The following is a 27,882-nucleotide window of genomic DNA, read 5'->3' on the forward strand; positions in this document are numbered from 1 at the left end:
ATTGATGTATGGTTTGTTAGGATTGGACAATATTTGGCTGAGATACAACTATTAGAAAATCTGGAATCTGAGGGTGCAAAAAAAATCTAAATATTGAGAAAATCTCCTTTAAAGTTGTTCAAATGAAGTTCTTAGCAATGCATATTACTAATCAAAAATTAAATTTTGATATTTACGGTAAGAAATTTACAAAATATCTTCATGGAACATGATCTTTAAAGTTCCCCTATTATGGCTAATGAAAGGTTCATATTTTGGTTTTGGGAGTCCCCAACAAAAGGTCAAAAAACTCTTTCATTGTCTTTTAATATGCATTTATTTTTACCTTCCTTGCTCAACGACTCTCAAATGATTCCCTCAATGATTCATTTTTCCAAACCCCTCCTTTGCGTGATGCTAATCTGCGGTAATTGGTCCTCTCGCCTGTAATGCTTGATAAAGCAGCATTTGTGAGGGCAGTGCTGCTTCGTGTTCAGCGTTACCGGGGAAACCGCTGTTTTTACAGCACCTAGTGGCAAAGAATGAATTTGCATTTTCATTCAGTGCATAAAGACCAACAAGTGAGCGGGCAATATGCTAATGTTTCATGTTGACGTCAACATGAAATGGCTTGGGATTTGTTTTAAAAACCACTCGTTTCAATTATTCACAGTCGACACTTTCTTTTGAGAGACAATAACTTTATACACAGTTTTCATTCACTTAGAGCCGTGTTAGACACTGCATGAAAGGTAATTTTCAAAAATCCATAATTGGGCGCTTTAATATCCCAATTATGATTATAATAGATATATATATAAAAACAACATTTCTGATTTTCATTTAGTTTGTTTTTCATCTATTTTATTTCACTTAAATTTTTTCAACTTAATTTCAGTTAAATTCAACTTAAATACAATTTCATTAATTTCAGAAATGTTTTTAGTAGTTTTAATTTTAGTTAACAATAATAACCCGTGTGCAAACGCATCTTGGCGTGACAAGTATAAATAAGCACTTGCATAAAAGAGATTTTCATTTAATGAATGGCTGCATTTCTGTCGATTTCCTCCATAAAACATGTTCATTTGACTTCAAAAGACTTGAAATGTAGTGCACTTATTGGTATGGACTACTTTATGGTGCTTTTTTGTAATTTTTGCAGTTTGACACCATCTGTTCCCAATTAATTTCCACAAAAGAACCTCACACATGAGGGTTGAGTAAATGATGGCATTTTTATTATTCCTTCAAGACTAGTATGAATGCAGTCCTTTAGGCATAATGCATGCAACCATCCTGATTTCCACAGTGGACATCATCTATGCTTCTGTTTTTCATTCTAGTTGTTCAATCCTTTTTAAATCTGTGTTCATACACCTTATGGTTTTCTTTTGACTGTTGCATGTCCGTAACCCCTCCGATCCGTTGTGAAACGCTTTTTCCGCAGGCATTAACCCCGCAGATGGACTCGTTCTTTTGTGTTTCTTCCTTAACATTTTACTCGCTTCAGATTGTAATGGTCTGATTAATGCTTGCATGCCATGTTTAACCCTCTGTTTGCCAGGTTGTTTTTCTTTTTACCCATTTCTCCATCTGTTCTTCAGCCCTTTTCTTTGCAGATGGCGGCAGTGGTTTTTTAGTCTCATGCTGCATAAATGCATCTCAGCAGCGGGATGCGTTTACAATGAGACAGTCGCATTCACCTCATCCTGTCTTCTGTCTGGCTCTCTCAGTGGCAGTGTGTGTTTCTGTTCGGTTCTTGGCAGACGGTGCATCTCTCTCATCTTGCTGTCCTCTCGTCTTGCGCTCTTTCGCTCCGCGGCAGATCCCACAGGCCTCCTGAAAGCCACTGACACTCTAATGCGTAGCGAGCGGCTGTGTCTGCTTTGAAATTGCGCGTCCGGTCACAATGAAAGTAAGATGCTCCGGATCGGTCACGTCCCGCTCTCCTCTCTGCACCGCCACTGGATCCCTCTCTGCAATCCTCGTTTAACTGGAATCAGTGCAGTTTTAATTGGTTTAATCTGTTCAGACCACTTCAAGTTGGTATGGAATTTAAAATGCAGCATTTGTTTCTGCTTTTGAAATCATCTTAAATATCTGTGTGTTGTTTAACATGTAAAACAGGATTAATAACACTAGGGTTTTGCAGGGAACTTTTTGGGCATTTTAAAAAAGTGTGTGTGTGTGTATATATATATATATATATATATATATATATATATATATATATATATATATATATATATATATATATATATATATATATATATATATATATATATATATATGCATTTAATAAAATGGTATTTACAATGTAAAAAGTATGTCATACAATTTTAGTAAAATTATAATTTATATAATTAAATGAAAAATATTATGATTCTTAGTAATATATTATTAAAAAGTTTAATATATTTATTATTTACAAAATAATTTATATATATTGTGTGTCTGTGTGTGTATAACTAAAATTATGATTTATATTAAATTATAATAAAATATACAATGAATTATAATAACATAAATTAAATACATAATTTACATAACATCAATTACATAAATTGTGTGTGTGTGTGTGTGTATATATATATATATGTATGTGTATATATATATATATATATATATATATATATATATATATATATATATATATATATATATATATATATATATCAAAATCAAATTGTGATTTAAAGAAATTATATATCATTTATTTTTACTATATAAATCATAATTTTAAATATACATTTTTATATATATGTGTGTATATGTATGTATATATATATTTTTACTAAAGAACCATTTTGAACAAATTTACTATAGTAAACCGGTTCTTCTGTAGTCCTTAGTAGTTGAGTAGTATGGTTCTTTTAAACCTAATGAAGCTGAGACAGTTGATTTAGTTGAAGAATGGACTTAATGAGAGGCTAAATGACTAACGAGCGGCGGTCGCCCCTGGCAGCAGCGTGTCGGAGGAGTGTCTGACGGTGGAGGAGAAGGAGCAGCGTGAGCGCGAGCGGCGCATGGCCAATAACACTCGGGAGCGGGTGCGAGTGCGTGACATTAACGAAGCCTTCAGGGAGCTCGGCCGCATGGTGCAGCTGCATCTGAAGAGCGACAAGGCTCAGACTAAACTCATCATCCTCCAGCAGGCCGTGCAGGTCATTCTGGGCCTGGAGAGACAGGTGCGAGGTAGGACCAAGCCCTCTGAGCCGCCACCGTCCTGCCGAGAGTCAGCAGACACACACACACACACACACACACCGCTTCTGCTTCTGCTGCTGAGAGCTGCGTCTCTTTCCTCGCTTCGACTGCCTGTGTGTTTGTGTGATGCTTTCTGCCACATTAACAGCCTTTCCTATCAATCCTTCATTTTAAAGTTGTGATTGGGGCAACTAAATATGTTTGGGTTAATCTCACAAAAACATATTTCACCCAAAATAAAGCATGGTATTACCACAGTATATGTCCAAAAACTATGGTATTACCATGGTGAAGCAATCAGGCTGTGATATTATTGGTTTTGTTAATTAACATTACAATTTGTGGCATTTCATGAAAACTAAAGGTGCTTTCCTGGTGAATTCTAATTACTTTATAATAAATGTGTAAAAATAATTCTTAATTTTTTTTCCAGTTCTCATTATTGTTAAAGGTCATTTTAATAAGATTCCCTTTACTGTTAATTATGAATAAATAGTGTTACATGAGATATAAATACATCAAATAATGAAATAGATTTTAAAAAATAATCAAACTTTTTGTTATAAATATTGCATAATATTATAGTAGTTTTATAATATTAATTTATTATATCATTTATTAAATTTAAATGATATAATATTATAGATCTATAAAATATTTATAAATATAAATAATAAAATGGTGTTAAAACGATAACTACCCTGATTTATTAATACCTGAAATTATCATTTTCTATAAATATTATATATATATATGATGTAAAAAAAATATTAATATTAAATTTACATTATATAACATAAAAATAGAGCAGAGAATAACATGTTATTATAGCATATTTACATTTTACATAGTTATAAAAAATTTACCTTAATTTTATAATGTATTATATAAAAATAGTGTATAGAATATAGAATAAAATGTATAGTATAACTATTGTTTATTATATTGTATATTATAGCGTATAACAGAAGTGTAAAAAATAACAATTCTATAATATAATATTTTTTAATTGCTTGATATATTATATAAAAATACAATGTATATAAAAATACAAAAGTAAAAAATACAGTGCAAGTATGTCTTGTATCACATTGCAGTAATAAGAATATGTGTGTGTTAGTAATTCTGTTTCTGGGATGAGTTATGAGCCAGACATGTTGTTCACTGTAACTGAAGTAAATCATGTTGTGCTTTCTTCCTCCCTGCCACCTGCTCTTCCTTCATTATACATGTTTGACTGGAGCTTCTTCATCACTCTGCAGTCTGATGTTAAACACACATTAATATCTGATCTGAATGGCTGTTTTCCTCAGAGCGTAATCTGAACCCGAAGGCCGCGTGTCTGAAGAGGAGAGAGGAGGAGAAGGTCACAGGAGATCCGCAGATGCTGTCCGGTCTGGGTGGAGACGGACACGGCCATATGTAACGCTCAGGTGAGCTTCACATCTCTGGTTATGATGAAGCAATTAAATATTCCTGTTGTGTTTATGCACTTGGTGGTTGCTTTTATCCAAAACGAGTTGCATTGCATTAAATGTCTAAATTTGATTAGTTCATGTATTCCCTGGGAATCAAACCCAGAGGTTTTTACCGTGTTTAAGGCAAAGTCTTATGAAATCAGTTTGATTTTATTCCCCAAATTTAGTTTTAATTAACTTCCAAATTTCCTTTTTTCTGTTTTGATTGGTCTGCATTCTGTTTTTCAGTTTTAATATTTCTGGATTCCATTTTAATGGTTAAATTCATTTTAATTTTAACTACATTAATTGTATTTGCATGAAATTACGAAATTCTGTAAATTTTAGGGGCCTATAAAATTTTTATTTATTTTCTCTCCATTTTACTATTTTCCACTTCTTTTTTTTTTCTGCTTCAAATATATTGATTCTTTTTTTTTTTTTTTTTTTTGTCTGGATTCTGATTAAATAATAGTTTATAAAAGTTTAACAAATGTATTTTTGCCCTATTAAATCCATTTTATTTATTAATTTTTTATAATTCTGGATTCAATCTTTGTTAAATTTTATTAATCAAAAAGCATGTTTAATTAAAATCATGAAACCAACTAGTTAAGAGACCCTAAAATAAAGTGTTACCTGTTTTTAATTATTTTTTTTACTCTTTTAAAATGTAATAATGTTAACTATCTTTTTCATGTTTTGGCAAACAGTGCTACACAACAGCTGTTAAATTAATATTCTAGTAGATATTCTTAAGATGTACGTTCTACTGTAGAGTAGTAATACATTTCTTATCATTTCTCTGAGTTCAACCAAACTCTTATTTTGACGGGTTGTCGTGAGTTTGTGTGTATCTGATGATAGTTTAGTGCTGGTGAAGTGAACAAGCGTTCCACTGCGACTCTGCTTTCACTCTGAATGAATGAAAACCAGCTTTACATCTTGAACGTCTTTGCAAGCGCATTTAGATGAGCTTCTAATGTTGTTTCTGTGCTTTTCCCAACAGATCCTGACATAAGGAAGCTCTCCGTCGACGTGGCCTTATCTTCCCGTTCTTGTTCCAGAGTCACACACACACACACACACACACACATTTGTGATTTATATATGATAAACAGATGTGTTGAAGACTCACATACACACAGTAACTTCCCGAGCCGCTCGTTCGGCTCACAATCATGGACCATCGGTGGAAATCAGCGTCTGCGGGCCCGGACCGTCCTGCTGTTTGATGCTGAGACGTTCCATTAACAGTGTGCTGTTATATAGCACACACACCCATGAGCCTTTGTATTCAACGCAAGGTCAAGCTCCACTGCGGGAACAGATTCCTTTTCTCTTTTTTTGTAGTTCATGTATTCGAGTTTGACTTTCTTTTGTACCGATTTGTGTTTATGATGTAGAAAGAAATGTTCAGTTTTGATACGCGATGTTTGTGGTTCTGTTTGGGGATCGCCACTAATGCGGGAATCCCACAAAACCGGCCATATTTCACCTCAAACAAAAGAAACTATATGAAGTTAATATTTTAAAGAAAATGAAGCCTGTTTTAATGGAACATTCAATTTTTTTGTTTTTATGACCAACACATTTGCTTCAAATTCTCATTATAATGCAAAAAAAAAAGTAAATTATACATAAATGAGTGTTTATTGTCTGTCCTTTGTTTTTTGTATACTGTATTACAGTACATATGTAAAGATATAAGAATACAAAAATAAAAACTCTAAAATAAAACTGACACATTAAGATAATGGTTAAAAAAACAGGCTTTGTTTTCTTCAGGCCAATATATTTCTTAATTTATTTTATTTTGAGGGAGGTGAGATCTTATTTTATTTTTTTAAGGACAATGAAACCCGTTTTACAGGACATTAGGATTTTATTATTCTGACTTTTTGTGACCAACACATTTGCCTCAATTTCATTATTATAATGCAAAAAAAGTACAAATAAAATGTAAATTATTCAAGTTTATTTTTGGTGTCCTTTATGCTGATTTAAATGTAAATCATTGTATTACAGTATTTTTACTGTATTGTTTTAAAATATATATGGATATAAGAATAAACACTCAGAAATAAAACACTTGGACACATTAAGGTAAAATGCAAAAGTCATAATGATCCTAAAAGTAGGCTTATTTTATTTTTTTCAGGTAAAATATATTTTAATTTATTTGCTTATTTTTTAATTTAATTGTTATTTTTGGGGTGAAATATCTGATTGTGTTTTTGTGGGATTCGTGCTAATATCTGCCATCATTCACCAAAGCACCAGACCTTGTGTTTTTCATCGTGGATTTCTGAAGTATTGGAAAACGCTGGATAAGATTTTCTTTTTCTATTTGTGTGTGTCTCATTTACGAGCAACTCGTTTTATATCGTCGTGAACCGAACCACAGAGAAAAGCTCTCGGAAGCGTTTCTTTATGCACATGTGTGACCGAGTCTGAGCATTTCAGCCATGTATTACCACACGTTTCTGAGGCCGTCTATCCGTTTGCTTTGGATTTGACGTAAGCTGGACTTTAATTTGGATTCTTTAGAGCAGTTTCTGCTCACACGATACAAAATCTGACTAGTGTGTAGTTAACAGATACTCAGATTTATGAGAGAATCGTTGCTAAAGTTGTGCATTTGATCAACTCAATGTGTTGATTCATGAATTTGCTGCCACTTCTTGTCAATATTTCTACACAAAGTAGAGAAAAATAGATCGCAAGGGTCTTAACAAGACGACCCCGAGTTGTTGTTTTTACTTCTTTTATAAAGTTCTGTTAAATGTTTGTTTTTGTTATTATCTGTGTTGATTTTAAATGTTAGAGAAATGGCGAAAACTAGTGCGCCAGGAACAAATTGTGTTTCGTATTTCTGTTGCAGTTTTATTATGGGAGATCTTGGAAATCATTTGTCATTTAGAGATGCCAATTTTGCGTTTAACACACAGAAATATTCCTTATAGTTTATAAGGTGAATAATCGGTGCCCAAATTTTGCAAAACCCACATTGGTGGTTTCATTGATGTTTTCCATCCGAATTGAAAGGAAACACAGTTCTGAGTTTATCTCTAGAGATCATTTTCTTGTCTTCGTTAGTACTAACATCGTCTTTTCCAACTAAAAGATGATTATATGAATTATTCTTGTTTATGTACTGCAAACATGTAAACTCTTAAAGGAGCGAGAGAGTGGCCTTCCTCATTCTCCGGGGTCGGGGAGTGATTCTGTACTAGTGCCTGCATCGTTTTGTTCAGTTTTATCCTGGAGTCAGTCAGGTTTTTATTCAGACGTCACGTCTTGTGGCTTCGACTTGAGAATATTTTATAAATTCACATGAAGAGGGATGTGAGAATTCCAGATGTATGTTAAGTGAATTCTTGTTCCTTTGAGCAAATAAAGTACTTTCTTTGTAAACATGGATCTGTTTGTCAATTCTGTTCGTCCACCTTCAGCTCATATCAGAGTCATATCTCCAGATGAACTCTTACTGGACTGAAGCAGCTCAGCTTTACTTGATTCTCCGTCAATCATTTTCTAGAAAAATCCGAGCATCTCAAATCTGATCATCAGGATCTTTGGAGGAGCGTTTATTTCCAGAAGCTTTACCTTCACTGTTCAACTTTTTGGAGTGTGTTGCATCCATCAAAAGCACGTTTATGTTGGTCAGTGAAAACTTTGGAAATCTTTCCTTTGTACTTTAGTCAATTAAATAAAGGTTGAATAGAATTAATGTCACAGATTCTTATTGCATTTTACAAAACTTCTCTGGAATTGGGGTTGTATGTTGGATTTATATTACAAGCAGCAGAATTTCATCATAAATATCAGCATCTGGACCAAATTGCATATTTGTGCTCAGTTTGGGCTTTTAATAAAACTACGGCTCATATTCTCCCTATACCATGCTATATGAGCAATAAAAGACTGCTGTATGAAATATGAGAGGCTACCTTAAAAAAGTTCCAATGCATTTTTTTTTTCTGAAAATGATTTCAGGCTTTTCAGGGTTAATGCTGTTCAGAGATTGACTGATATATTATGTACAGGTTACACAATATTCATTACAATAGATGCAAGAAATCAGAAAGAGATAATATGACAAGTTCAGAATCTTGCTGCACATGTATTATTGGAGAATACACCAGTGTTCCTCTTTATTACTATTTAATCAACAACATACTGACCTGCACATTTATATTTTTTATCTTTTATTTTATTTTGTCTCTACTTTTTGTATTGTATATAATTGCACTGTCCTTGGAGCGGACCTGACCTACATTTCACTGCTGGTTATACTCTGTATAATTGTGTATGTGACGAATAAAAATCTTGAAGTGTTGGGGGTAAGTTGTGTAATTGATTACTTTTGGTCAAAACCCTTCCACCTCCAGGCTCAGAAAAGTCCTTGATGGGGTTGAGGAAAGGGGAGTAAGGGTCAAGTAAAAGAGACATGGTGTCAGACCAGGCTCTGACTGCACTGGGAATGGTGGCATGCCACATTGTTCCATGTGATCACATATATTGGCAAGTGCTGTCCCACCTGACCCCTTTCTCTGGCACCAGTCTTTGGTGCAGATCTTCTAAAATCTCACATTTATGCAGGAGTGCACTTTTCCACACAAGATCAGCCCAAAGAGCTCCTCTTTTACTGTATATCCTATGGTCATTCGACTGAAAGATCCTCTAAGTTAGATTTAGAACATGATGTTATCTGTTCTGACATACAGTGTGAAAGCATTTGAACATTTGGCAGTAAAATGACATTGTTTTGGTCTTGGTTGAGCTTGCGTGTAAAAGAAGTTGTGTTAACTGCATGCATTTTGTGTCAAAGCAACAGGGAATGTGTTAATTGTATAGCCTACACAAACGGATGTTGTGTTAAAAGTTTAGGAAAATTGTCAAAAGTATTGAAAAAAATGTTATAGTGATCGTAAAAAACTAATGCAATTCACACGAAAGTAATGCATTACCTTTCATAAAAAGTAACTAAGTAAAGCAATTAGTTATTTATTAGGGAGTAACGCAATATTGTAGTGCATTTCCCCAATACTGGAGAATATGCATGTAGAATTGAAAAAAGAAATGTAGTAGTTCACACGTGTTCGGTCTCGCATCGCCTCCTGCTGGACATCAAGCTACTTATCTCCGTTTTACAAATTGTTCGTTTTTTTAAATGATATTTATTATTCATACGCATCTTTTTTATGACGTGTTAAATTAAACTTTTAAGACAAAAAGAAAACTTTAAACCTCAATTTCCCTTTTATGCAAATTATTTTAGCGTACTTTTAAGTTAAAGACTTTTAATTTGTAACAGCCCCTCGATAAGGAACGTCCGCGCATGTCGCTCAGTTGATGACGCGTCTTCCGTAGTTTGCTCTGGCCCTTCTGCTCTTCACACACGTCTGATCATGTTGGGCAAAATAATCGGACAGAAATACATGTCTATCGCGAAATCGTGGTAAGAACATGGTAAAGCTCCGTACAGCAGGAGGACCGTGCTGTTTTATTAATATAATGTGTTGGCTTGTATTAATAGTGTTGTCCTTGTGGCGACCTGACTAGCATGCTAAAGCTAACGAGCTCAGGTCACGACAAAACACTCTAAACTGGACTGTCGTGCTCTTTCCACGGTTTCTTTGGCTTTATACTGCATATGTTATTTATTTGATAGTGTAGTATGTGTTTATGTGACCGCTATTTATTTCCTTTGTCTTGAAAAACCTTCATGTTCTGGTTTATTACAGTAACATTAAGAAGAGAACCGTAACCTCTAACTGCATTAATTGCTGTTTGATTCTATTTTGATCATCTTGTTGATATCTTAATAGGTTTAAAATAAACATGTCTTTAACTCTGTAAAGTTAGAGACTCAAACTGTGTAATTTGCTGCAGATGCTGATATTTATTTGATGAAATTCTGCTTGTGATGTAAATCAATGAGATCTTTATAACAGATACTGACATAAAATGATCTAAATATCAGTCATCACTCTATATCTGCAGTAATCTGTCTCAGTAAAATGAGATTGAAATGATCCAAACATATAATGCAATGATTTTGTTCCTCAAAAGATCCTGATGATCAGATTTGAGACGCAGTGATTTTTCTAGAAAATGATTGACGGAGAATCAAGTAAAGCTGAGCTGCTTCAGTCCAGTAAGAGTTCTTCTGGAGATATGACTGCAGTTATTCTGACCTTTACTTGATAGAAATCAGGCAAGATTTGACACGAGAAGCAGCAGCTGAAGCTGGACGCTTGTACTATTACACTAAAAGAGCTTTTACTGGATAAAACACTCTAAACTATCAATCAGAGCCAGAAGACATGCAGGAGATTGAGTGTGAAACAGGTTCAACAGCAAAGCTTGATGATGTTGATCATTTAGAGGCGTTTGCATGTTAGCTATGATCCAGCAGCTTCATCGTTTGCTGATGAACGTGATGTTCTCCAGGGTTCCCACGCTCGCGGTCTGGGGAGGAGTTGGAGGTGTTGCTCTCGTTCACTTCACAGACTGGAGGCTCATCTTGGACTATGTTCCTTACATCGGAGGAAAGTTCAGGAAGGAAGATTAGATGAAGGTTTGTCATGTTTATCTCTCATTAATCTGTCTGGACTTCAGGAGCAAGGACTTATTTTTATAGACACTACTGTACACTACCAGCCAAAAGATTGGGATTTTAAATGTTTTAAAGAACCTCTTCTGCTCACCAAGCCTGCATTTATTTGATCCAAAATACAGCAAAAGCAGTGATATTGTGAAATATTTTTACTCTTTAAAATATGTTTTCTATGTGAATATGTGTTAAAATGTAATTTATTTCTGTGATCTGCAGCTGTATTTTCAGCATCATTACTCCAGTCTTCAGTGTCACATGATCTTCAGAAATCATTATAATATACTGATTTACTGCTCAACAAACATTTATTGTTAAATTATTATTATCAATATTCAAAATAGTTGAATGGAAAGATCTAAAGATCAGCATTTATCTGAAATAAAAAGCTTTTGTAAGCAGTGTCGGGGAAAGTTACTTTTAAAAGTTTAAATTTTATTTAATTTCTTTATTTTCTTAAATATGTGGGTAGGCTATAGTATTTATAGAGTTGTAACTTTTTTGTTTTAGTTACTTTTATTTGTAAGTCGCTTTGGACAAAAGCGTCTGCTAAAATGACAAAAGTAAGTAAAAGTAATTCATTATAATGTTGCGTTACTCCCTAAAGTAACTAATTACGTTACTTAGCTACTTTTTATGGAAAGTAATGCATTACGTTACTTTTGCGTTACTTTTTAAATATAAGCAGGGCTTGATTGTTTGTTTTTAATATAAGAAGTCAAATGTAAAAGCCCTTTCACACTAAAAAGTGTAATGAATAAACCTCAGGCTGAAGGAAGAGTATATTCAGGTCTGTACAGTAGAACGCAGGAGAAGGTTCAACACTCTTCAGCAATATAAAAACAATGAAGCACAACTGTTAGTTTATCTAAAGTCATTTTTGCTTATTAGTATGATTGAACTGGATCATCAAAGGTCAGCAGCAAAGACATTTAGTATATAACAGTAACATCATGTTCACAGCACACACAATGCCTCTGTACTTCCGATTTCTCCCAACATGGGGACAGGAGACTTGTCAGTCAAGAAATGGGAAAACAAAGTAACTCAGATATTTTCTTGTAAATTAAAAAGTAATGCGTTACTTTACTAGTTACTTGAAATTCTGATTATGTAACTTGCGTTACTTGTAATGCGTCTCCCCCAACACTGTTTGTAACATTATACACTGTACCATTCATATGAGGGGGTTATAGAAATGAGTACTTTTATTCAGCAAGGATGCTTTAAACTGATCAAAAGTGTTGATAAAGACATTTAATGTTACAAAAGAGTTTTATTTCAGATAAATTCTGCTGTTCTTTTGAACTTTCTATTCATCAAAGAATCCTGAAAAAAATTCTACTTGGCTGTTTTCATCATCATCATCATCATAATAAATGATTTTTTTGAGCAGCAAATCAGAATATTAGAAAGATTTCTGAAGGATCGTGTGACTGGAGTAATGATGCTGAAAATACTGCTTTGAAATCACAGGAATAAATAGCATTTTACAATATCTTCAAATAGAAAACAGCTAATTTAAATGCTAAAAATATTTCAAAATGTTACTGTTTTTAGTGAGCAGAAGAGACTTTGAAAAAACAGTAAAAATCTTACTGTTCAAAAACGTTTGACTGGTAGTGTATGATATGAAAATCTTTTTTTCTGAATCAGATTTAATTTTTGGTTTTGTTTTTAAACTCTTCAAACAACAAAAACTAAATATATTTGAGTAATTTTTGCTCCAAAAAAACTGGATTTGTACTATCTCTCTGAACAGACAGTCACTTTTGATTTGAGTGCTGACGTCTTTATTTGCTATATCTTCTGTTGTTTTCTATGTCCCTGTTGGTCAGTCTGGCTTTAGATGGATTGAAGATGGAGACGTTTGTGACCGTTGGAGATGAAGACATCAATCCAGCGTGTGAATTGAACTAGTGAATCACCTCCTTTTGTTCATCACTACTAACGAACAATGTGATATTTATTTTTTGGCGTGTTCAATCCATTTTTCCCCTCATGAAAAGTCTCACGATCAGAATCTAATGATTATAAAGATGTATATGTAATGTTTCATTAAAGAGCTTCATCATTTCGTTCCACTGAATCCTCATGGAATAAATGCGCTGTAATTCTGTTCTTGAGAACGCCATCGTGGACCTGAACTCGGTTTTTAAATTGTGTTGTGATCTCAGTGTCATCCGCGGGTTACTGGCTGTGCTTGTTAATAAATCAAAGAAAATGAATTTGAGGTGTCTGTTATGCTTTGATCACCAGTTATACATGTGCACGTTTACCAATATTAACATGTGTTTTTATGATCATCTGATTCTTATAATTAATTGACTTTTGTTTTCAGGTTAATTCTTGGATTACTGTGCATAAGTTTTTGAATCAGGCTTCAAATCTTCTAATACACCAGTGTTAATTTAGGATCATTGGAATGCAATTATGATTTTTGTTAATATTTTGCATGAGATTGTCATTGTTTTTTTTTTTTTTTTTTTAAGTTTTAGTCGTTTTGTGTTTCCTTTATTATTTTTTATTTCTATTTATATAATGTTTATTTAGTTTTAGTACATAAACTAAACGAAAATAAGAAATATCGCCTTGGCTATAGCCGAAATAGTCCATTTAAGTGTTTTTTTTTTATTTATTTTATTACATTTGATCATTTTATTTCAAGTAATAAAAGTGTTTTGTTTGTGCGTGTATTTTTTTTTATTTGTATTGTTTACTATACATGTCCGATATTTCATAAAGTTAGATTACTTGTCTTTAAAAAATATACTTTAAAAGATTTTGTCGCTTTTACATGATATAACTTTTTTGATTCAGTGAGTCGATTCTGACTGAACAGTAAGATCCGATTCTCCATTCATCACTATCCTTTGTTAAACAACTATCGACTCTGTAATCGCTACAGACTTTCTGAGATTTACAGCAAATATGTTTTCAGCTCTTATTTTATTTATTAAATCGTAATATTTGATATTTGTACTACTCCGCAGATGAGTGAACTGCGAGTCGACTCTCGGTTCACAGAGAGCGAGTCATGAGTCAGGAGGTCGTGAGGTGAGCGGGATAGAGAGCAGCGGCCGCCTTTAACGCGAAACATTCACAGCTTTTCCTCCAGAGAGACTCCGGGAGAAACATGGAGAGGAAAAGGTGGGAGTGCTCGGCTCTCCCAAATGGTTGGAAAAGGGAAGAAGTGACCAGAAAGTCGGGCTTGTCCGCGGGGAAAAGTGATGTCTATTATTTTAGGTACTGCAGCGGGATTAGCCGGAGACCAGCGAGCCGACACAAAAACTGCCTTTATATATTAATTAACAAGCTCTAATTCGACCTCAATTGGCTAATTGACCACTCTAGTACGTCATTATTCCAGATTATTACCGTTTGTTGGTCGTACATTAAACTAATCGTGTTTAGCGTCTCCTGCGTGTTAGCACTGAGCGCTAATCTGCGCTAGCATCCATGCTAACTCGTTGTTTTTGTTTTGTTCCTTTCTGTTGATTTAGTTTATTCTTTTGTTCTAGTTTCACTTGACTACATATTTCCTTGTAGTCTGTGGTAAGTGATGCAGCGGCTGCAAAAGTTCAATTAATGACGTTTTTCTTATTAATAATCGCTTTTTTTTCATGAGAATCCCTGGATGAGCTGAACTATTCAGTTTATTCAATATAATGTAAAATATAAATGGCAATTATCATTTGCACCATGCACAGTCTGATACTGTCACTTTACTCTGGTAGGAACACAGCAGTTTTTAGGGCTATTTTTAGGGGTCTGTAATAATTGTAATTATTTACTCAAAAATACTCCCTATATGTGTGTGTGTGTGTGTGTGTATATCTCCTTCCTATACCTATATATCATCATCCAGCCAGTTCTGTCTGGAATGACATGAAGAAACGGAACAAACTGAGCAGAAGAACTGTGGCGAACAATGTCTCCAAGACGCTTCAAGAATCCAACCTTCAAAGTTTGAGGAGCTTTAATTAACTAAATTAAATCAACATTTGGTGTGAGCATCTTTTGCGTTTAAAGCAGCTTTTGCCCTCGGTGCACTAGCACATAGTTTTTCAGGTAGGTTTCTTGAAGCATCTTGGAGACGTTGTTCTCCACAGTTCTTCTGAATTTAGTCTGTCATAGTTTGTTGTTAATTCATGTCATTCTAGACAGACTGGATGATGATCAGATCAGATCTTTGTGTGGAGCACTGGCTGTTGTCAGACAAAAATCTCACTGCATTATTAGAATTAAAGGCAAAATGAATGTTTGGGAATGTAAACTGATATTTCCTGCTGACACACTACAGCAAAAGATAGAAATAACTGACTTGAAACCATATTTTAGCTGGTAAAAATTGTGTAAATGCATATTCCTTTCTTGTTTAACACTAGAGTTGTTTGTAAAACATGCATATGTTGGGTTGACAGGTTATGCAGTGGAAGTGCTGTTGTCGGTCTGGATAGTAAGGAATGTTTTTTGATCTTTCCTTTCTCTCTTAGTCCAACAGGGAAGAAGTTTCGGAGTAAACCACAGCTGGTCCGATATCTGGGAAACTCCATGGATCTCAGCTCCTTTGATTTCCGTACAGGGAAGATGCTGATGAGCAAACTGAATAAGAACAGGCAGCGGTTTCGCTGCGATCAAAGTCAGAGCAAGGTAAAGACTGACCGACTTATGTGCACTGCAGTTTTTGCTTTCTGTGTTGTGCTGTTTGTGATGTCCCGATGCCTGTTTTCAGGGTAAACCTGATCTGAACACGTCACTGCCGGTCCGACAGACGGCGTCCATCTTCAAACAGCCTGTCACCAAGGTCACAAATCACCCCAGCAACAAGGTCAAGACGGATCCTCAGAAAGCTGTTGACCAACCCAGACAGGTAAATATCACATGTGGTGCAGCTGTTTACAAGGGATATATTTAAAACTCCAGGGTCGGAGTATTCCTGAGATCAAAGCTGTATTTTCAGCATCATTACTCCAGTCTTCAGAGTCCCATGATCCTTCAGAAATCACTCTAATATGCTAATTTATTATCAGTGTTGAAACTGTTGTGCTGCTTCATATTTATTTGGAACCTGTTACTTTTTGCTTTGATTCTTTGATTAATAAAAAGTTTAAAAGAACAGCATTTATTCAAAATAGGGATATTTCTAACAATAGAAGTCTTTGCTATCAATTTTATCCATTTAACACATCCTTGCTGAATAAAGTTGATTGAACTTTCTTTAAACTTTTTTTTTAAAAGTATCTTTAAAAAAGAAAGAAAAAATTCTGACCCCAACATTTTGAATAGTTTATATTGTAACAATCTCTATTTTGACTAAACACTGTTCTTTTTAATTTTTTTTTTTTTTTATATCACAGGTCCCAAAAAAATACAGTATATAAAATAAGCAGTACAACTGTTTCCAACTTTGATTAAAAATCAGCATATTAGAATGACTTCTAAAGGATCATGTGACTGAAAATACTGCTTTGCTTCACAGGAATTAATTACATTTTAAAGTATATTAAAATAGAAAACATTTATTTTAAATTGCAATATTTCACAATATTATTTTGTGAAATATTCAGTTTTTTTATCAAATAGATGCAGCCTTGATGAGCATAAGAAACTTCTTTAAAAAACTTCATTGATCCATTCTTTTGAACTGCAGTGTATTGTACAGTAAAAAACAATTCTCTTTAACCTAAAATGATCATTTAGTTACATCAAGGGTCAAATCAAATATAAATAGCACATTAAAGTTAAAAGTTACACACTTTTTTGTGTGCGTGCTGTACAGGTCTGGTGTAAAGAATGCTTTTGCTCAGGTGGCTGCCCAATAGAGAGAAGTTTTGCTCAGCAAGAAAAAAATTAGAGGGAACATTGCTCCCACGGGTCCTTAAATTTGATACAACTAAACTGAAGAGTTTTTAAATACGTTAAATGGTATAAGAAATAATTTTTCAAATTGCCTTAAATAGATTTTTAAGAATTCTGCAAATACCTTGTAAATAGTAAAATAAAACTCTTTCCTTGATATTCGTTGATATTTGAAGCATCTTGGAGACGTTGTTCTCCACAGTTCTTCTGAATTTAGTCTGTCATAGTGTATTGAAAATGTTTTGATTGACATGGTCTTTATTTTATTTGGGCTAGTTAAATTAATTTTTGGGCTACCAAAATCTGAAGAGAACCTGCCCGAAGGGCTACCAGGGATTTAGAAATTTTGCGAGCTCTGAAGCCTGTTTCTGTCACCGTATTTAAAGAAAAAAAAAAAAAAAGGGTAATTGAGATTCTTTATCTTGCAAAAAAAAAAAAAAAAGGACAGTTGTGATATATAAAGTTGCAGTTACCTTTTTAAAAAAATTAATTATCCTGTGGTGTAAGCAGGCTTCCATTCTTTGTCACATTTCATAAATTTAATGTGTACTTGCTAAATAAAAATATTTCAAACTTATTGTATCTTACTGACCCCAAACTTGAACAATACAGGTCGACCACGATTCGGGGAAGTCGTGGCCTAATGGTTAGAGAGTCGGACTCGTAATCCAAACGTCACTATCAGCCGCTTCCGAGTTCCTGCTGCCAGGAAAACGGCCCGAGGGAGAAATATAAGTGCATCATTCATTCATTTTTGGTCTGTTTATTTCACAGCTGTTCTGGGAGAAAAAGCTGAGCGGACTCGACACTTATGATATCGCAGAGGAGTTGGTGAAGACCATGGATCTTCCTAAAGGATTGCAAGGTGAAAATGGAAGAGCAGTTCTCATAAAACTGAATGAAATGTGCTCTAATCTAAGGCTGCCCTCTAATAGTTGACTAACCGTTAGTCAACCCAGAAGAGGCTTGTTTGACAAATTTTATTAGCTGCTTAGTCGCAGAAAAAAAATTAAATCCACAGGCGAAGTCACGCAGTCCGTGACGGACAGATCGTTAACGGCTGGTCTTTGTGGTAATACAGTACATCGAGCAGGACATTCAAACACTTGCCTCGTCATTCATCGACCTCAAATATGACTTTTCTCAAATATGTAAGTATTAGCAACTTTACATGGCCGCTTAATCTAATGTTAACCTAGAGAAATGAGCGCTATTCGGTGTCTGTGTGGAAGCTGAACAGTAGATCACTGCAGGACACACTCGCTCTTAAAACACTCTTAAAAGAGTAATACATCTTTCAAATCTGTAAAGACTCTACGTTTATTTGTGTGCACTCACAATAACAACAAAACATTGCGCTTTTGTAAAATAATGAAAGCAAACAGGATGCACTCTCGGTGTGAAACTCTGTGTATACTTGCCTTACAGATATGAATACATCTCTAGAGAGAACGAAATATCTACTTTCAAATGAACCAATTCAAATAGAAAACAAATATTCTCAGATTACTCACAGTATCCTCGTGGAGCTGCCGTGGTTATTTTAACAACAACAGAAACGCAGCAAGAGGCAAAATGATAATTATTTTCACTAAACTACAGCTGGAAAAAAACAATGCTGCAAATATAGTTATCTATTTATCTATCTATAACCTACGATTCAAACAAGATGTAACAAGACGTTTCTGATCTACATTTAGCATTATTAATCTGTAGGCTAAGAACACACACACACACACACACACACGTGTGTTTGTTTGTTTTTAGATGTCTAGGTTGGAATTTAAACTTTGAAACTGATCTCTATCTTTTCTGCTCAAGATGAGAACGTTTTGATCATCCAATGTTAGAGAGAGGACAAAATAAATAAACATTTAAAGTCCAACATGGAGAAGTCTGATGTACATGAGGTTTAATGCAGTCCAACATAAGACTGAAGAGGAAAAAAAGAAATTTAAACTACTGAAAGAACAAAACGGAGTAGTTTCACGGTTCTCCACAGACGCTGCGGATAATCCACGGGTCGGGTAATAAAAAAATGCATTCTGATTATTTGCGGGTGGATAAAATAAATCACAAATGATGCAATATTAAGTACCTTTTTTTTTTTTTTCAAATCCTTTCATCAGGCAGATTGAAACGTGACATTCCAGATAAAGTTTAAAAGGAGTAAAGCCTCTGTTAATGCTATTGAGGAGGCTAATATGGCCAAAGGAGATATTGTTTTATAACATTTATGCATTTAGCAGACGCTTTTATCCAAAGCGACTTACATTGCATTCAAGTTACAGTTTTTACATTTTATCAGCTCTTGGTTTCCCTGGGAATCGAACCCATGACCTTGGCGTTGCTAGCGCCATGCTCTACTATTTGAGCTACAGGAAAGCCTGTTTTATAAATGAATGTTTATAGAGCGGCCACGATCAGCTCCGGTGCCTGTGGAGCCGTAACGCACTGCAGACACGTGCAGTGATGCGCAGATCGGATCTAACGTCACTGAATCTGCTGTTAAAAATGAACCATCCTTTCATCGTAATACAGAATACAAAATACACGACATAAAGCAAATTTTTCATTGTTTCTCGAAACGTCATAGCATTTTCCAGGGTTCCCACGGGGTTTGGAAAAGTATGGAAAAAGGAAAGCAAAGTAAGGAAAAATGTTTCTAGACTTTGCCCCGATTTTTTTTTTTTTTTTTTTTTTTTGTGATCGCCAAACTTGACTGGATGAATTTAAGGTACACATTTTCATTATGCAAAATTCAAGTTATAAGCATTTTGGGGTTGTTCACACTATATTCTTAGCACCGTATAACATAACCTCAAGGACCTTTGCAAAAATAAAAAATAAACTTGTGTGCACGGGAAACCATTACTTTTAGCATATAGGACCATGCACAATGTGCCACCTTTTGTGCCATCAGCCCATTTTGCGGTGTGGTTTCTTGGCCGCCACTGACTATGCATTAAAGGCCTTGAAATATGGCATACTGCCCCAATGTGTTCTGAGGTCCTGCGCCGATCAGCTCGCTGGTTTGTTCACTTCTATCTTTAATGAGTCCCTTGCTACCGCCGTGGTTCCCACCTCGTTCAAAAAATCCATCATTATCCCTGTGCCAAAGAACAATAAACCCTCTTGCCTGAATGACTATCGCCCAGTTGCCCTCACATCTATAGTCATGAAGGTTTTTGAGAGACTTGTAAAGAGCCACATTTGCTCCTCCATCCCTGATACTCTGGACCCTCTTCAGTTTGCTTACCGCCCAAACAGATCCACGGACGATGCCATTTCTCACGTTCTCCACTCTTCCCTCACACACTTGGATAGCAACAATGGAAATTATGTAAGGCTGCTATTCATTGACTATAGCTCAGCTTTCAACACTATAGTCCCCATCAAACTGGCATCTAAACTCACAGACCTCGGCCTAAACTCCTCACTCTGTGACTGGATTCAAGACTTCCTCACCGGCAGACCTCAAGTGGTGAAAGTTGGCCAGTTCACCTCAAACTCCATCACTCTGAACATAGGAGCCCCACAGGGCTGTGTCCTGAGTCCCCTGCTCTACTCTCTCTACACGCATGACTGCGTGTCCTCTCACAGCTCCACATCTATTGTCAAATTCGCTGATGATACTGTGGTTCTGGGCCTCATCTCCAACAACGATGAGACCGCATACTTGGACGAGGTAGAGAGACTCACATCATGGTGCCAGGACAACTGTCTCTCTCTGAATGTGAGCAAAACTAAAGAGCTGATCATGGACTTCAGGAAGAGACAGCAGCAGCCCTACACACCTCTTATGATCAGTGGGTCCCCTGTGGAGAGGGTGAGTAGCTTCAAGTACCTCGGTGTAAACATCTCCGAGAACCTGACTTGGACTACACACATCCAAACTCAGGTAAAGAAAGCCAGGCAAAGACTGTACCATCTGCGACAGCTGAGGAAATTCAGGGTCTCACCAGCAATCCTGAAAACTTTCTATTCAGGGACCATAGAAAGTGTATTGACTCAGTGCATCTCAGTGTGGTATGGAAACAGCTCCAATCAGGACTGCAAAGCACTACAGAGAGTTGTGCGCTTAGCTGAGCGCATCTCAGGGTCTGCTCTCCCCTCTCTGCAGGACATCTACCTCAAACGCTGCAAAAATAGAGCTGTCAAAATAATCAAGGACTCAAATCACCCTGGTAACCAGCTATTCACTTTGCTTCCATCTGGTAAGCGCTTCCGTAGCCTGATGGCAAAAACTGAGAGACTTAGGAGGAGCTTCTTCCCCCAGGCCATCAGGCTCCTAAACTCTAACTCTGTGTCATAACATCCCTTGACTCCATGTAAATATCACCATATCAATAAGCTATTCATAATTTTTCTCTACCTCATATTGCTGCTATTATATACCCTGTACAACTTTTTTGCACATTATTTTGCACATTCCTCTTAGTACTATTTAAGTCAACAACATACTGACCTGCACATTTATATTTATATTTTTTATCTATCTTTTTATTTTATTTTATTTTTTTCTACTTTTCTTCTCTTAATATTTGTATACTTTATAATTGCACTGTCCTTGGAGCGGACCTGACCTACATTTCACTGCTGGTTATACTCTGTATAATTGTGTATGTGACGAATAAAACTCTTGAATCTTGAATCTTGAATGAAAGCCAAATCTTAAACACTTTTTTACAGTGCCAGTTTTTTGGACTTGGACTTGCCCTTGGACTTGGCAAATTTTATGCCATCAGCCCATTTCGTGTCACGGGTTCTTCACTACCACAAAGGATGTGTTAAATTGGACATTAGGCCTTGATAATAGAGGTAGTACTGTATGAAAAGCAAAATTGAGCAGGTAGATCTGTTAATTCATGTGCTTCCATACTATCGTTTTATTTGTAGTAAGATAGCAGTGATGCAGAAAGGAAATAGGTTATATAAAAGTAGAGATTGTAATGCGTAAGCATGCAAAACATTCCCATGCACATGTGAATGGTTTCTTTAGGCCACAAAAAGGTTTCTTGCGTGTAAAAGGGTGCATTTATTTCTTTTTTTATTTTAGCGACTCGTATATTGTCACTTCGAGAAAATCAATGAGAATTTTTTACAGATGACTGTATTATACCAAATATAAGGCTGCAAATAATGAACCATTTAAGTTAAATGTGGTCTGAAAATCCCCCGAGAGGTTTGGAAATTTGAGTCTGGAAAAGTATGGAATTTTGAATAGGAAAATGTGTAGGAGCCCTGATTTCCACACCGGCGATGACTGACTGCAGCATACACCCCCTGACAAAAGTCTTGTCGCCTATCCAAGTTGTAGGAACAACAAATAATAACTGGACTTCTAGTTGATCATTTGGAATCAGAAGTGGCTTATATGAAAGGCAAAGGCCTCTAGATTACGCTTATTTTACCAAAATAAAATCTTATCATGCCTTGATGTTTAATCATTTAATTAGGACAGAAAGGTCAGACTTTGCTTAGACAAAAGTCTTGTCACATCTTTATAGGATTCAACCAATCACAGATTAGAGCGTCACCTGTGACAAATACTGTAATGAACACATTCCCAGGTGTGTAGAAGAACCCCAGCACACCCAGCCTTCATTTGAAATGCATCCTGACCTCTGACAGCATGCCAAAGATTCTACCACAGACCAACGTGCTGATCATCAAGAGCCTGAAGACCAAGTCTCCTGCTGAGGTGGCAGACATCTTTAATGTATCTAAACGTCAAGTGGAGAGGATAAGAAAAAGATTTGAAGAAACTGGTGAAGTTCATGACAGGCCCAGGTCAGGCAGACCCCGTAAGACAACTGTTCGAGAGGACTGTTTGTTAGTTCGACAGTCCAGGGCCCGCCATTTTTTCAACTGCAGCAGAGCTACATAACTGGTCATCACTGCAGTATTGAGTTAATGTATTGTTTGAAATGGCAGGTGTGGGTCCGGGTTACACGGATAAGACGCTGCTCTCGGCTTTAGCGAGCGCCCTGCACACCAGCTCGGCTCCTATCACGGGTCAGCTGTCCGCCGCGGTGGAGAAGAACCCCGGAGTCTGGCTCAACACCACACAGCCTCTGTGCAAAGCCTTCATGGTGACGGACGAAGACATCAGGTACAAGCTGACACTCCACAGTGTTTGTAGTGATGCAGAGCCATCCAGTCCAGCAGAGTTTAGCTCTAAACCTAATTACGGTCTGCAGGATCACTAGAAACTCCCAAACAGGTGTTTTTGAGGCCTTCTCTGTAGTGCTGGGTGGTATACCGATTCATACAGAATGCCACTGTTCACTTTTGAGTGTTCAATAAATGAGTACAAAACAGCACCCATCACTTACTGAGTGTTTGAAATTATAAATATGAGCGTAGTTCATGTGTTAATATTATGCACTTTTTTTTTTTTTTTTTTAAGTTCATTACTCAAACACAGGGAGTGTGCTCCATGAGACAAAAAAGTAATACAACTTGGCCAAAACCACCACATACAGTCGCTCTTTAGTGTAGACGATGTTGCAATTATAAATGAGTGACTCCTGGTTAACATGTATTAATGGGTCGTGTTTAGTCACTATTTAGGGTGGAATTTTTCTACAATATTCACTCATGACAGTAAAGTAGGGCATTCTAATTCGATCTGCTGCAGTTTTTCCTCTCTCAATCAGTAGAAAATGTGGTTAACACCTGGTCATGCATGGGGGAAAAAAAAACAAAAAAAAAAACCCATCTCATACTGTGAAACCGGTGTAATTTTGAAAAATACTATGATTTTTGGTCCTACTGCCCAGCACTACTACTACTGTTTTTTTTCTTCCTTAGATTCACATGATTTAGTTGAACATGATTGTCTGATCCTTACAGTAAAGAATTCTCTTAGAGGCTCTGATTAAAAAAAACACACATTTTAATTCTTCTGCTGTTTGGGGTAAACTCATTTAGATCAACTTAGATTATTATTTATTTATTTATTTTTGTCTAACCTAGGATTATTATCGTGTATGAAAACTAAATCCATAATAAAGAATTATTAACATTAATATTAAAGCATTAATTGAATTTAAAATTTTAGAAAGGTTCTTTCTTATTTTGATAACACTTTACAATAAGGTTCATTATTTAACATTAGTTAACTACATATGTTAACATGAACTAATAATGACCAATACTTAGTTTCAGAGTTTACTAATACATCATTAAAATCACAGGTTGTGTTTGTTACCATTAATGCACTGTGAACTAACATGAACGATGAATGACTATTTCATTAACATTAACAAAGATGAATGAATCGTGTAAAAAATGCACTGTTCATTGTTTGTTCATGTTAGTTAATACATTAACTCGTGTTAACAAATGACACCTTATTGTGAAGTGTTACCCTTGTTTTATTTTAACTAGTCTAAAATAAAAGGTTGTTTTCTCATAAGTTTAAGTTATCTTATTTCAGCTATTTTGTTTAGCAACATTTCTGATTGTCTTCTGGTTATCTAAATTGCAACAAAATAAAAATTAATAAACTATATAGCCAAAAAAGTTCAGTATAATTTGAAGTCCTGAAATAAACAAAAATAAATAAAAAAAAAACTATGTAAACAACAAAAATAAAAATATTTTAACTGAAATGAAAGTGAAAACGGCAAATAAATCTAATGCTCTCGTTGGACTGGGAAGGATGTTTGGCGTCTGAAAGCTCCAGTATGTTACAGTAGAATAATGAACGTTTATCTCCGATGCCGTGAAGATGACCGATGTTCGAATGCTTGATTGAAATGCACTGCTTCGTCCACAGGAAGCAGGAAGATCTGGTGTATAGCGTGAGGAAGAGGCTGGAGGAAGCGCTCATGGCAGACATGCTCGCACACATAGAGGAAGCCACCATCGAGGCCAAAGCTCTGAAGGAAGAGTCCAACGACGAGGAAATGGAGTCTGTATAGCTGTAAGAGAAACAACAAATCAGACTAACAGATGAAGCTGTAATTAGAGAGGAGGATGCTTTTTCAATCAAATCAATTCCATTCAGTATTTAATCCTTTTTATTATATGAACATCTCTTTTTTTTTACTACTTTCTTTCTTTACATTTCTACAACCATTCAGAAATAGTACAGTTTTACACAGGAAGCTTTATTCTGTGCTGCCGTCTCCGCTTCTTTGCTTTATTTTTTGTCGTCTCCGCTACTTTCAAAACACAGAGGTCATAGTATACTAACAGTATATAGTTTTTTTCCACTTGACTTTTGAATTTGCAAAGACACAAGCTTGTTTCTGCAAAGATGTTCAGCATGTTTTCTGCAAAAACTTCTGATGTGTTTACGTTTTACGTGGTGTGAGGATGTGAAAAAGCTACGCTAAATCCGATGTACGAATGTAGCTCGAAATGGATTTTCACAAATCGGATTATGTAGTTTGTTGCCATTCAGACTATCTAAATCTGATCGGATTTCAGTCGGATTTGCACAAAAATCGGATTTGGGCTGACAGTCTGAACAAGGCTTTAAAGGAACGGCGTAATAAGTGATATTACGTAAGTGATATGACGCAGCGTCTGAAAGTAGTCCCCAGCTAGGCAAGTAGTTATGATATAGCTGGGGACTACTTTCAGGTGCTGTGTAATATCACTGCGCCTGCTGCACTCATGGTACGACAGCAATGCTCCTTGATTATTACGCCAGAACGAGAGTATAGTTCCTAGCCATATCAACCTAGAAAATTGGAAGTTTTCATTTTCCGTCGGTCTTTGTACACGATGTAACTACAGAAAAGTCAAGTTTTTTTTCAATTACTTTTGTCACTTTTGATGACCAAATGCTAATGGTTTAATCCGATTCAATGATCTAAGCTAAGCTACAAGTGCTCCTCCCAGACCCGGAGATCGGCTGAATGGATTCAAAAACGATAAAACTGAACGGTTTAACTCTTGGGGAATTGTAAAATTAGCCTTTTTTTTTTTTTTTTTTAAGTGGAGTGTTCCTTTTAACTGCATAAAATAAAATCTAAGTTTATAACAAAATAAGCCTATTTTTAATTCATGTGAACAGTAAAATTATTTTAAACTTCATTTTTTAATTATTTGCCAGATCATGATAGTCTCTAACATCGTTTACACAGATCAGTTGTATTGTAATGTTAAAATACATGATTTAAAACTGATATCTTATTATTATAATAATAATAATTGGTTTGTGATAACTGGTGCAAATAAGTTGCTCAATTTTTCCTGGTTTTGTAGAAATGTGTTGTGCAATATGAAATGTTAAGCATATTGTTAAATGTAAATTATCTGCAATGTGAAACGAGCCTATTTTTAGTTAATTTGCTATTTATGTATACAGATTCTTTTATTTTACATTTTTAAAAGTTTATTTCATTTGTATTAAGTTAACTTTTTTATTTATATATTTTGTTTTTAAATATCCCTAATGCTGCTGTTGTTGCTTTCACATTGTGAACCAGTGCAGCTGCATTAAACCACAATCTCAAGGCCAGGATCAGATCTGTATTCGAGGACATGTATTGAAAGATTCAGCACTTTGAAGAAGATCTGGTTTAAGTTTGTAATCTCTGTGTCTGCAGGAAAGCGGTGGAGATGGGGACGACCTGGACGACAGTATTTTTCCTCCCCAAACCCAAAGACGCACTCAGACTTGAGCTGATCCTATGCAGAAACCAGCCGCTCTCCTGCCTTTCTTCTCCTATTCAACTGTGAACATTTGTTTTACCATAACATTTCAAGCAGTTTTATAAAACCAAATTCACTTTTCTACCTTTTTAACTTGTTTGAAGTGGATTTGCTCTATTTTTGTAACGTATGAGCTAAAAGTTTGGGGTTGTGCTCCATCAGGTTTGGGTTTTTGCAGCATAACGCAGTCGGTTTGAGTAAGTTTCAGTGCTGGCAGTATGACGGATGCCCAGGTTTAATTCAGACATCGTAAGCTAATTTCAAATCATGAAAGTTTTACACATTAGTTTTTTTTTTTTTATACAAACAAAATGGCATGTTTTTATGACCGATTATGGGAATAATGTACATACTAGTTTGTGATGGCTGGTACAAATACGGTGCTCAGTTCATCCTGGTTCCTCTATTTGAGCTTCTGTTACAGCGCTGTTTGAGTGCAGACATGACATGAGCTCTTACGTTGGTGCTTAGGTTTTTGTATTCATGAATTTGTCAATGCATAGCTGATATCATTTGAATATTTAGAATTTTTTTTTTTTTTTTTTAGTTACATCAGACTGGATCAAGCTGTTTGTGTTGCTGTGTGAAGCTGGTATATTTGTCATCATTCACTGATGCAGTGTGGTTTATTATTATGGACTGAATGGTTACAGAACAGAAATCTGCATGATGCATCAGTGTTTGCTCCGTAGATGGCTTGTTTTTCACTTACACTAATTCTTCACACACCCATGATTGAATTTAATAGATGATTGACTCATACCCTGATGCTTTGTTCTTCACAAATGATTGCATCGTACAGTCATATTTTAAATTTGCAGGAGAGGTGTTTTTATATGTTGCCCTTTATTTGCAAGAAGACTTGGATCACTTTTTGAAAATCCAAACCTTGTAGGTGAAGGACGCATGATTTTGTAAACTTGGGAAATAAAAGTCTTTCAACACGTCAGCACATTCATTTTTTCTTTTAATGCAAATATCTCATATTTCAAAGAAGGCAAATGTAGAGTCACAAACCTGTATGTTTTTCTGTACTAATATTTAAAATGTACTTAACACTTATTATTAAATGTGTTT

At 35.4% G+C, this 27,882-nt stretch overlaps 3 protein-coding genes across 7 annotated transcripts in view; all 3 read left to right on the plus strand.

Annotated features, from left to right (window-relative positions):
• The window catches only part of tcf3a (transcription factor 3a), a 46,457-nt gene extending 38,390 nt beyond the window's left edge, over positions 1-8,067 (plus strand). Inside the window, exons 18-20 of one of the 2 annotated variants that reach the window (XM_079379118.1) lie at positions 2,948-3,177; positions 4,503-4,622; positions 5,656-8,067. In XM_079379118.1, the coding sequence (XP_079235244.1) occupies positions 2,948-3,177; positions 4,503-4,615 (343 nt within the window). In that variant the 3' untranslated portion in view covers positions 4,616-4,622; positions 5,656-8,067. The remainder of the gene's footprint in view (positions 1-2,947; positions 3,178-4,502; positions 4,623-5,655) is intronic. The other variant, XM_079379117.1, reaches the window with a different exon arrangement.
• A 1,938-nt stretch (positions 8,068-10,005) lies between these two features.
• Positions 10,006-14,030, plus strand: LOC306845937 (cytochrome b-c1 complex subunit 10-like). 2 transcript variants are annotated; one of them, XM_079378957.1, is made up of 3 exons: positions 10,006-10,110; positions 11,106-11,232; positions 13,107-14,030. In XM_079378957.1, exons 1-2 carry the CDS (start codon positions 10,061-10,063, stop codon positions 11,224-11,226), a joined length of 171 nt encoding a protein of 56 aa, XP_079235083.1. In that variant the 5' UTR covers positions 10,006-10,060; the 3' UTR covers positions 11,227-11,232; positions 13,107-14,030. The 2 variants fall into 2 exon arrangements, with proteins under 2 accessions (XP_079235083.1, XP_079235084.1); XM_079378958.1 differs by having other exon boundaries at positions 13,118-13,484.
• A 261-nt stretch (positions 14,031-14,291) lies between these two features.
• On the plus strand, positions 14,292-27,752 carry mbd3a (methyl-CpG binding domain protein 3a). Of its 3 annotated transcripts, none has more exons than XM_079378934.1 (7): positions 14,292-14,514; positions 15,765-15,921; positions 16,004-16,141; positions 17,905-17,995; positions 23,068-23,245; positions 24,917-25,063; positions 26,700-27,752. In XM_079378934.1, exons 1-6 carry the CDS (start codon positions 14,405-14,407, stop codon positions 25,059-25,061), a joined length of 819 nt encoding a protein of 272 aa, XP_079235060.1. In that variant the 5' UTR covers positions 14,292-14,404; the 3' UTR covers positions 25,062-25,063; positions 26,700-27,752. The 3 variants fall into 3 exon arrangements, with proteins under 3 accessions (XP_079235060.1, XP_079235062.1, XP_079235061.1); XM_079378936.1 differs by having other exon boundaries at positions 14,292-14,418; XM_079378935.1 differs by having other exon boundaries at positions 14,298-14,325.
• The last annotated feature ends 130 nt before the right edge of the window (positions 27,753-27,882 follow it).

This window comes from Barbus barbus (genome assembly GCF_936440315.1).
Source record: "Barbus barbus genome assembly, chromosome: 26".
In the NCBI taxonomy this organism is placed as follows: Eukaryota; Metazoa; Chordata; class Actinopteri; order Cypriniformes; family Cyprinidae; genus Barbus; species Barbus barbus.

What these genes read in the sequence shown, in the direction of transcription:
- LOC306845937 (XM_079378957.1), top strand. Translation starts at nt 10,061, where the DNA reads ATGTTGGGCAAAATAATCGGACAGAAATACATGTCTATCGCGAAATCG. An exon ending in ATGTCTATCGCGAAATCGTG is followed by an intron (nt 10,111 to 11,105) that starts GTAAGAACATGG and finishes GATGTTCTCCAG; the next exon opens with GGTTCCCACGCTCGCGGTCT.
- mbd3a (XM_079378934.1), top strand. Translation starts at nt 14,405, where the DNA reads ATGGAGAGGAAAAGGTGGGAGTGCTCGGCTCTCCCAAATGGTTGGAAA. An exon ending in GCGATCAAAGTCAGAGCAAG is followed by an intron (nt 15,922 to 16,003) that starts GTAAAGACTGAC and finishes GCCTGTTTTCAG; the next exon opens with GGTAAACCTGATCTGAACAC. An exon ending in CTGTTGACCAACCCAGACAG is followed by an intron (nt 16,142 to 17,904) that starts GTAAATATCACA and finishes TTTATTTCACAG; the next exon opens with CTGTTCTGGGAGAAAAAGCT.